The sequence below is a fragment of the Acinonyx jubatus genome, chromosome B4 (genome assembly GCF_027475565.1).
Source record: "Acinonyx jubatus isolate Ajub_Pintada_27869175 chromosome B4, VMU_Ajub_asm_v1.0, whole genome shotgun sequence".
Classification (NCBI taxonomy): domain Eukaryota; kingdom Metazoa; phylum Chordata; class Mammalia; order Carnivora; family Felidae; genus Acinonyx; species Acinonyx jubatus.
The window spans coordinates 138,903,170-138,913,772 of record NC_069387.1 but is presented as its reverse complement, the minus strand read 5'-3'; the positions used below and the strand labels follow the sequence as shown (position 1 = coordinate 138,913,772).

The 10,603-nt window shown below is 50.2% G+C and overlaps 1 protein-coding gene across 1 annotated transcript in view; it reads left to right on the top strand.

The window, feature by feature from the left end:
• The first annotated feature begins 488 nt into the window (after positions 1–488).
• TTLL8 (tubulin tyrosine ligase like 8) overlaps positions 489–10,603 on the top strand; it is a 58,116-nt gene continuing 48,001 nt past the window's right edge. The window contains 2 exon segments of the mRNA XM_053199557.1: positions 489–936; positions 8,147–8,238. Of these exon segments, the coding sequence (XP_053055532.1) occupies positions 795–936; positions 8,147–8,238 (234 nt within the window). The 5' untranslated portion in view covers positions 489–794.

The window sequence follows — 10,603 nt, the reverse complement described above, 5'->3', positions numbered from 1 at the left end:
CGGGGATCAGCGCCCCCCGCGCGCCGCCGTCCGCGCCAACCCCGCCGCAGCTGCTCCCGGCGCCCCCTGCCGCCCGCGCGCCCGCGCAGCCCCACGCCCCGCGCCGGCCACCGCGCCGCGCCCCCAGGGCCCCGCGGGCCGAGCACCCTAAGCGCCAGGGTTGCACAATGCGCCGCACCGCCCCGGCCCGTTGCCCCGGGCAACCGCAGGACGCCGGGCGGCGCGGCGGGGGGCGGGGGCGCGGCTTGCGCCACCGGGTCGGTCCTGGGTGAGCACGCGGCCCCCTCCGCGCGGAATCCCGACCTGTGCCCCCGCGGATGCCAGACAGGACCCTGTGCCCCTCCCCACTTGCCCTTGCAATCCCTGACCCGCCCTCCCCCGTCCCGGGACTCCAGACCACCCCCCCCCCCCGCCCCCAGGATTCTAGACACCCCCGTCGGAACCCCAGAACGACTCTGCCGTGGAACGCCAGACCTTCCACCCCACCCCAGACCTACCCACCACCCCTCCACCTGTCCACGCTGCCCTCGGGAGCCCAGACCTGATTCCCAACCCCTCGGCCCGCCCTCCCGCTCCCCTTGGAGCTCCAGCCTTGCCCACCCCTTCAGTCCTCGGGAGCCCAGACCCACCCCGGAAGTCTAGACTTGCCCCCCCCCCCCGGGGACCCCGACCTGCCCTTACAAATCTAGACTTACCCCGTCCCCCTCTCCCCCCCAGACCGGCCCGACGCTACACCTTCCCTCCCCTCAACCTGGCTTCCGAGCCCAGGCCCAGGCCCGCCCCGCCCCGCGGGGATGCCCTCCCTGACGCCCCCTCTCCTTGCAGGGGCGCGAGCGGACGCGAAGAGGGGCGAGCTGCCGGAGACCGGAATGGAGCCCGGCGAAAGGAGGAGGCTCTCATCCGCCTCCCTGGAAGGAGACCTGAGAGAAGAAAATAGTCAGTGTCGTGCTCGCCCCCTTCTGGCCGCCCGCGGTTTAAGGCGCGAACGGGGTGGGGGCAAAGGGCTCAGGCGCAAAGCACAGGGCGCTGTGTGGACTAAGGGCGTCCAGGGGCATGAAGCTCCGCGAGGGCGGTCGGGGAGACGGGCCGCAGAGAGTGTGCTGGGGACCCACCTTCCCCTCGCCTCCCTGCCCCCTCCACCCCTGCTCCGGACCCCCCCTCATCTTCCAGCCCCCTGCCCTCCACCTTGCTGCCCTCCAAACTGGCCGACCTCAGAGCTCCTCTTGGGAAACTGGTGCAAAGTCCAACGCTCACGTTGAGGCGCTGTCCTGGAGGACTGAGTAGCGGCGAGCCCTTTTCTGGGCCCGAGTGAATCCCTGTGCATGTGCTCGTTCCTGTTGGTAAATGTCTCGGGGTGGAACCCCTGCGTCCAGGCCCGTGTGTAGCTTTATGTTAACCCCCGGGGGAGAAGAGGCCAAGTGGCTCCACATCCAGGCCAGTAATAGGTATTGTCCTGTTCATTTTGGACATCGGGTGGGTGTGTAATGGCACCTCACCGTGGTTTCAATTTTACCCTCCCAAAGAGGGTCAAGCTCAATTTTACATCTCCCAAAGAGATGTCAAGCTCTTTTCATGTGCTTGCTCGCCATCTGGGGCTCTTTTGTGGAGTGCCTTTTCCAGTTTTTTGGCCGTTATTAGATTGGGTTGTGGGTCTTATTGAGTTGTAGGAATGCCTCGTCTATTCAGGATACCAGTTCTTTCTCAGATAGACATAAATACTTTCTGGTAGCCCGTGGCTGGTGTTTTCAGCCACTTGATTACTTTTGAGAATCAGAACCTCTTAATTGTAAGGAAGTGTAACTGTCGATCTTTTCTTCTATAGTTAGTGGTTTTGGGATCTTACTAGGAAATCTGTACTCACTCCATTGTCCAGAAAATAGCATCCCATGTTTTCCTTTAGAAACTTTATAATGTTACATTTCACCTCTACCGCCACAATTCATAGGGATTCACTATATTGTATGGAGTGAGGTAAGGGTCAGAGGGCAAATGTTCACTCTTCCCCCATATGACTATCTAATTGACCCAGTTTGTGCCCTGTAAACAATGTCATCTTTGTGGAAAATCAGACATAGTCCTACTTTTTGTTTTCCATTCTGTTTCATTGATCTCTCTGCCTATCCTGAGTCCATACTACCCTGTTTTAATTCCAGTAGCTTCATAATAAGTCATAATATTTCATAGTATGACTTCATCATTCAAGACTTGTTAAGGTTTTCTTAGACTTGGCATCACCATGTAAGTTTTAGAATTAAATTGTTAATTTAACCCCCACCCCCTACACACACACACACACACACACACACACACACACACACACAAATCCTGCTAGGATTTAATTTTGGTTACAATGAATCTATGGATCAATCTGGGTGAAAATTAACATTTTATCAATATTGAGTTTTCCAACCCAAGAACATTTAGTTTTTAATTCTTATCAATAGTATTTTGTAGTCGTTAGGGTACAGGAATGGAAGACCTCTTGTGTTAAATTTACTCCTAGATACTTGATGTTTTTTTAGAGATCACATTATTGAGTTTCATTTTCTAATTGTTCCCAGTATATAGAAACACAATTAACTCTGATATACTGACTTGGCATTTGGTGACTTTGCTTACTAATTCTAATAGGTAGTAGATTCATTTAGATTTCTTAGGTATACAATCATCATCTACAAATCTTTTCAGTCTTTATACCTTTTATTTCCTTTTCTTGCATTATTGCATTGGCTAGTACTTTCAGTATGATGTTGAATAGAAGTAATATACTGGACGTCTTTTTTTTGTTCCCACACTGAGGGGAAAAGTGCTCAGTATTTCACCACGAAGTATGATGTTGCTACAGACTTTAAAGGAATTTCCCTTTTATTCCTGGCTTACTGAGAATTTTTAAATGAAGAATTATTACGTGATAAAATGAATAGTTATTACATTTTATCACATGATTTCTTCATCTGTTTAGATGATGATATGTTTTTTTTTCTTTTAGTCTGTTAATGTGGTGGATTATGTTGATGAATTTTCAAATATAAACCAACTTTGTATTCCTGGAATAAACTTCACGTGGTCATGTATTTTATATGTCACTGGATTTGATGTACAAATTTTTAAGACTTATACGCCTATTTTTATTAATGAGATTGGGTGTACTATTCTTTTCTTGTAATGTCCTTGTTAGGTTTTGGTGTTAAATTTATGACCACCTAAAAAGAGTTGAAAGGGTTTCTTATTTCCCTAGTCAATGAAATGGCTTATATAAGGTATTTCACCTCCAAATGTTTGGAAAGATTGATCTGTGATGCCATATAGACCTGGAGTTCTCATTGTAGGAAACTTTTTAATTATGGAATTAATTTCTTTACCAGAAATAAGCTTACCTGGATTTCCCATTTTATGTCAGTTTTGATAAAGCTGTATTTTTCAAGGAAAATGTTTATTTCATATGAACTGTCAAATTATTGGCATAGGGATGTTTATAATATCTTATTATCATTTTAATATCTGTACAATAAGTAATGATGTCCCCTTTTTAATTCTTGATATTGATAATTTGTGTTTTCTTTTTTCTTGAGCTATTTAGATATTTGTCAATTTAAAAATTGTTTCAAAGATCCAACTTTTGGTTTATTAATAATTTTCTCTAGGGCACTTTGGTTTTCTGTTTAATTGAATTCTGCTCTTATCTTCATTATTTCTGTCTTCGTTCTTTTTGTTTAATTGTTCTCTTGCTAGCTTCTTGGGATCGTAGATTAGACAGTTTTCAATTTGTTTTCTAATATATGAGTTTAAATTTATAAATTTCTCTCTAATCCCTATTTTAGCTGCATTATAGTGCTTTGAAATGTCATATTTTTATTATCATTCAACTCAAGTCATTTTTGAGTTTTCACTTCATTTCTCCTTTGGTCTATGTTTAATTTTTAAAGTGTACCACTTAACTTGAACATTTGAGAAAATCCTGGTTACGTTTTGTTATGAATTTCTAGTTTGATTTAAGAGTTTTCAGAGAACTTAATCTATATCATTTCAATCCTTTGAAATTTATTGAGACTCTATGGTCTAGGATGCAAGCTATATTGGAAGACACGTTAAGTGAAGAAAATATGTGTCTCAAGTTGTGGAGCATGGTGTCTATGTACATCATTTAAGTGCAGATGGTTAATCATGATGTTCAAACCTGCTACAGTCTACTGAGTCTTTGTTTAATCTTTCATTTACTGAGAAGTAGGTCCAATATCAATATGATTGTGGATTTTCTATGTCTTTTTTTTTTAGCTTTGCCTACTTATACTTTTATATACAGTGAAGTTTATGCCCATTTGGAACTTTTATTTCTTCCTGACAAATTGATCCTCTTGATATTAAAGACCATCTCTCTTTTGTTTTTAATAATGATTTTATTAAGTTTTCTTATTATTGATAAGTAAACATTAGTATGTATCTAAATATTTACTAAGTGTCTCTAGAAATGACATTTTTTACATAACTAAACTCTTTTTTCCCATTTGGTAAGATGGACAATAATTCCTTAATAAAATCCAATGCCCAGAATATATTTGTATTTCCCCAGCAAGTCCCAGAGCTGGTTTGTTCAAATCGGGATCTGGTCAAGGGCCACCCGCTGCATTAGGCAGTCCTGTCTCTCAACTATCTTTTACCCTTCTCTTGCCTTGTGCTTTCAAGAGCTAGACTTACTGATGAGAATAGCCTCTTGTTGTGTAGACGGTCCTACCTTTGGGACTTGTCCGGCTGTTGCCGCGTGGTGGTCTCCTCTCCTCCTCTGTCGCCGGCATGACCCTTGTGATCTGGAGATGAGCTCCGGAGGCTTGATGAGATTTGGGTTGAGTATTTTGTCAAGGCTCCTTTGGGGGTGGCGCTGTGCCCCTGATTTGCCCACCGTGTCTGGCTGCCCCGTCAGCAGTCACTGGAGCAGTGCCGTCCGCACCCCTCCCTCGTAGAGCAGCCTTCCCCGAGGCCACAGGAGGGGTGGTGCTATGGCACCTGGTGACTGTCCACGTCCCCTGTGTGGGGTGGGGTGGGGGTGGGGGGTTCCCTAGCGAATCCCTCTGAGGTGGGACAGGGCTGAGGTCTCCTGGATCAGTGCCTGCAAAGTCCTGAGGGAAGGAGGCCTGGGCAGGGGGTAGAAGGGGCACCATGACGATGCTGTAGACTGTGGTGGCCCCGGCCCCAGCTCTGGCACCCGCTCACCTTCCCCCTGGCTCCAGCTGCCCTTGGTGGCCCTCGCATGAATGGCCGTTTCTCCGCACCGAGGAGGTGATGAGCTGCGGTCTGTGAGAAGTGCTCCCCTCCCGGGCAGGCCTCCTTGGCCTCCGCGAAATCCATGTCCTTCCAGAAGGTCTGCTTCGGTGCCTGTTTGTGCCCGGCAGTTATGGGTTCCCAGGGAAGCCGCTGGAATGCCAGGCCTTGCCGACGGCCTCAGGTGAGGGTTCTGTTGTGGCTTTCTCACCTCTGAGAATCTTTCTGGACGTCTGCACCATGTCTGGCCAGTCACCATCACGTTTTGTGACGCTCCGGCGGTCCACACTCAGCCCCCTGCCTCTGTGTTCCCATCTCTTTGCTGTCCCTCCATCCAGGCTGTAAGTGCGTCAAGATGCCCTGTATCGCCTGGGGCGTCCGGTGTCCCCGACCGGGAATCCCAGCTCTCCTGGGGCTCGGGCCCTCGGGTTCAGGGCCGGGCGCGCTTAGAAACCAAAGGCCGGTGCCACGAGGGTCACTGCCAGGCCGGTTGTGGGTGTCTTAGTCCACCAAGAGCTGGCAGCCTGAAGGGAAATCAGGGCCTGTGAAGACCTTTCCGTGTCTGTTGGGATGGGATTTACGATTTTTCTTCCCCTCTTCACTTGGTGAATCAGGGTTTGCTTTTCTCATGCAGCCTTGAGACTGCATGGCCGTGGCCGTGACGTAGTGACTGTTCTCTGCATCGCTGGGTGCAGTTTGCTCCTCGTTTGCGTATGATTCTGTCATCCGTGGTTTCAGTCACACTGGCCTGTAACACGCTGGCCTCGCAAAACAAGTAAGGCATGGCCACACTTTTTCTTCTCTCCAACGAGAGAAGAAACTGTACAACGAGTTGTACAAGATTAAGTGTTGGGTAGCATCCACCCATGAAGCCATTAGCCCTGGAGTTTTACTTATGGGAAGGTTTTTAATTACATTTTTATGCCTTTTCTCTTTTTTATTAGTTGATCTCACCAATTGTTTATTAATTTTGTTAGTTTTAAACCTTTGGCTTGATTAAGCCTCTTTATTGGATTAAAAAAATTTTTTTAATCCTTATTTTATTTTTGAGAGAGAGAGAGAGAGAGAGAGAGACAGAGTGTAAACAGGGGAGGGGCAGAGAGAGAGGGAGACACAGAATCTGAAGCCCATGAGGTTTGATACTTGGTGTTTTGATTATCATTTGGGCAACAACTATGCAGCCCTTTCCCCTCTGCCTCCCTGACACGTGTGTATTAGGATCTGTGTATTAAACGTGCAGGAGTTTTCTGGGACATTCTGTTCTGTCGCTGACTCCTCAGTTCATTGCTCTGTGGCCAGAGGACAAACCAGAGCCTCTCTACGGTCTATTTTAACCCATGCTCCCTGCGTCCTGGAGGTCGCGTGCGTGGCTGCTGTTGAGCGGGGGCCCCGCGTGTGTTCACGAGGCGCTGTCCTGAAGATCTTAGTCCTCACTGCCCCTGGCTTGAGTTTCTGTCAGTTCCTGGCGGCTGTGCCTGCACGACGTGTGCCCGTGGCTTCCGTGGCTTCCGTGGCTTCCGTGGCTTCCGTTTCTTGTCTGTTGTTCTGCTGAGCCTGGCGTCGCGCGTTCCAAGGCGATGCTGTTGGACTGTTGGTGCCACGGGCAGTTTCCTCGTGCCTTCCCCCTCCCCCCCACTCCCTCCCCTGTTCTGGCTTTTGTCTCCATGGGTTAATCTTGCTCCGGAACCTCACGTAGATGGAACCACTCGTCACCTTTTGTGTCGGGCTTCGTCTGATAGACACATTGTGAATATTTTTCCCCCGATCCGTGCTTTCTATCTTTCCATTTCCTTAACACAGCCGAACGTTTTCACTTCACCAATTTCAACTTTTACAGTTAGTGCTTTCTGTGTACCTCTCAGGGATTTTTGCCTGACCCAGGGCGGTGCTTTCTGCCAGATGCTTTGTGCCCAGCATTCACACTGAGGCCCGTGATCGACTTCAAATTAATTGTGTGTGTTGTCAGGTGGGGTTGGGATTTGCTTTCTCCACGTGGATGTGTAGTTGTTAGAGCAGCATCCCCACTGAATGGCTCTGCTGCTTTTGTCTGTATTGATGGGCCGCGTGGCTCCACAGGGCGAAGGATGGGGGGTGGGGGGTGGGGGGATGTCTGCTGCTGGCTAGCCCCGCCTCCGATGCTCCTGGGATATCCAGGCACCAAGCGTCCAGGAGGGGTCAGGAGGCCGGGTGGTCTGCATGGAAGGCACACATTCCAGGGGCCTGGGGGCACTGGAATTTAAAGCCACCAGACAGGATGAGATGGCCCAGGGAGTGGGTAGGGACAGCACAGCATGGAGTCTGAGGCCCAGGCCTGGGCACCTCCAAGGTTAGGGTGTGGAGAGAGGGGAGGGGCCACAGTGAGGAGGGGAAGGGGGGCCCAGGGGAGTGACCATGGGACCAGCTTGTGTGTGTGTCCATGGTGGAGCCCAGCAGGTGAGGGTGTGGAGGGAGGCTGAAGGCAGGAGTGTGCAGGACGGTGGCCTGCAGAGAGGAAGGTTTTCATTTGAATTTTTAAGGCGTTTGCACTAAAACTGGGTGTGTGCTGATGGGAGTCTGGTGGCCAGAGTCAGGGACAGGAGCAGGGAGGGGCTGGTGGAAGGAAGGGCTGACCTGGACAGGTGGGGGGTGGGGGTGGGGTTAGGGTGAGTTGGGGCCATGGTCTCCAGAAGGAGAGAGGGTGCCCCAGCCAGAGCTGCCCAGAATGCAGCCTGGGGAGGGGCTGAGGAGTTGCAGGAGGAGGGTGTGGGGGCCGGGGTGGGGAGGGGGTGGGGGGAGGCGGGCCGGGAGGAGGGCCACGGGGGTGGGGGTGGGGCTTCTATGATTAGGGCTCCTTCCCAAGTGTCACCTGTGTGCTTTTACCTTTGCCTTGATGCCTGTTTCTCTTCTGCAGAATTAAAGCGGGGAATTTCCCAAGACTTGACATCTTCCCCCAAATCAGACAGATACAAAATAGCAAGACAATTAACAGAAAAGGCCATCAAGGTAAAATGCGCTTTGGGGCTGGGGGGGGATGGGGGTGGGGAGCACCTTTTTTTAAAGTTTCATTGATGTAAGTAAGCTCTACACCCGGAGAGGGGCTCGAACTCAGCACCCTGAGATCAAGAGTCCCATGCTCTTCGGACTGAGCCAGCCGGGCGCCCCAAGGCGGGGGTACTTCTTAAACACGGAGATTTACTTAGGAATTTGGAGAGGGACTGGGTCGCCTTTGAGGCCCTCGGCTCCCCTGCTGCCCTCGCCTCCAGCAGCCTTGGTTCTGCCCTGGCTCCCCAGTGCCAGCCCCCAGGTGGCTGGGACTGAGGCAACCGCTGGTGACCTTTTGTGGGGGCAGAGGGCTGCCCTCGCTGGGGAAAAGCCTGCGTTCTCTGGCTTTGCCCTGCCCAGCTCAGAAGGCCGGGCGCATAGGAGCTCCGAGGATCTCAGCACGTCACACACAAAATGTGGTTCCAAAGCGTGAACGCACAGCCCACGTGTGACCGGCGGGGTGCACCGAGTGTGCGCAGCCAGACCACAGCCACCGCACTGTGACGGGGCGCCTGCCGCCACCGGCCTGGTCCTGGTGGCCGCCTGGCGTGCTCTCTGGGGTTTCATGCCAATGGAACCATGCCAGCTCATTAATTTTCAGGTTTTCTACCGAAACCTAAAAACATGTGAACATTTGGGCTACAAATATCCCTTTAAGTATTGCGTTAGCTGATTTCACAAGCTTTTTTTTTTTTAATATTTATTTTTGAGACAGCGTGAGAGAGAGAGAGGGAGACAGAGGATCTTAGAAGCAGGCTCCAGGCTCCATGCTGACAGCAGGGAGCCCGATGTGGCGCTGGAGCTCACGAACCTCAAGATCATGACCTGAGCCCAAGTCAGACGCTCAATCAGGCGCCCCTGATTTCTCAAGTTTTCATAGTACTCTTGTTGAGATGTAGTTCAAAGTATTCTATAATTCATAGATTCCTTTCCCTTGATTGTGGGTTACTTAAAAGCATAGTTAATGTCCATCCTTGTGAGGTTTTTCTATGTATTTTGTTGCTGATTTCTAGCACGGGTGCACTGTGGGTGAGAATGTCATCTGCGTAGTGCTATTCCGTTGACGTGGGTTCCGACTCGCTGTATACCCGGCATCGTGTGCGTTCACGTGAAGGCCGGTGCGGGTTCTCCATTCAGAGTCGTCAGGGCTGAGATGGTTATGTGCTCAGGTCTTGGAGTCTTATTGCAATCTTTGGTCCGGGAGAGAAGCTGGTCAACGCCCGGTGATAACCGTGGATTCCTTCACTTTGTGGGAATGTCAGTTTTGGCTTTATGCCGTTACAGCCCCCTGAGTGGCTGCGTACAGAAGTACCTTCCTGGTGAGGTGAATCTTTTTGTAAATTATGGGATGATTTTCTTTAGTGGCTTATTTGTCCCAAAGGATATTTTGTCTCATATTTAGATCCTTTTATGTTCTACCTGTCTGTAGGCTCAGGCTTTTGATTTTCTCTTGTAAACAGCATTGATTGAGATTTTTAAAACTCCAGCCTGGAGCCTTTGCTGCGTGTATCTATAAGTGCAGTCCTGCTGTCCTCAGGTATCCCCATGTGTCCCGTCTCCTTGACCCACTCAGTTTTTCCTGGCTGCCCGGCTTCCCCCTCATTGTGTGCCTCCTTGTGGACCGATGACTTTTAAAATTCCATTTCCCCTCTCTTACATGTTACGGGTCTTGTACTCTGTAGTTCCCCGAGGAACTGTATTCTGTCGATTAAAATTAATTAGCTTTCCTAAAGTTGTTCAATTTAACTATAAGCAAGCCAGGTGTTGGGGTGGCCAGGAGGTCTTGCTGGGGCACAGGGTGCTGACATTCTCACAGGTGGTCAGTGGTCATGTTCCCTGCCCACCTCTCCATCAGGGCAGCCCCTCTGTGGCCAAGTTTGTCCACATCCCTCTGTCCTGGTGCACAGTCCTGTGGGCGGCGAGGACAGACTTTGGACAGATTTTCTGAGTAGAAGGAGGCTCGGAGAGGCCCTCTGACCTGCTGGGTCTGTCACGTGGGTGCTGGAACTTGAACTCACGGCTTCTAGTCCCAGGCACACGCTTTATCGTATGTGTTCCTGGGTGTGGACACATCCTAGGATGTGTTAGCTATCAGGGCTGTGTAACAAATCACTGTGAACTTAGCCGCTTAAACATTTGTTATCTCACAGCTTCTGTGCGGTCCTCCGCTTAGGGTCTCTCAAGGCTGAAATGAGGCATCAGCTGGGCCGGGGTCTCATCCGGAGTCTCAACTGGAGAAGGACCTACCTCCAGGCTCCCTGGGCTTGTTGGCAGGATTCATTCCCTTGTGGCCATAGAACTGGCTTCTTCAAAGCTAGCAATGGGG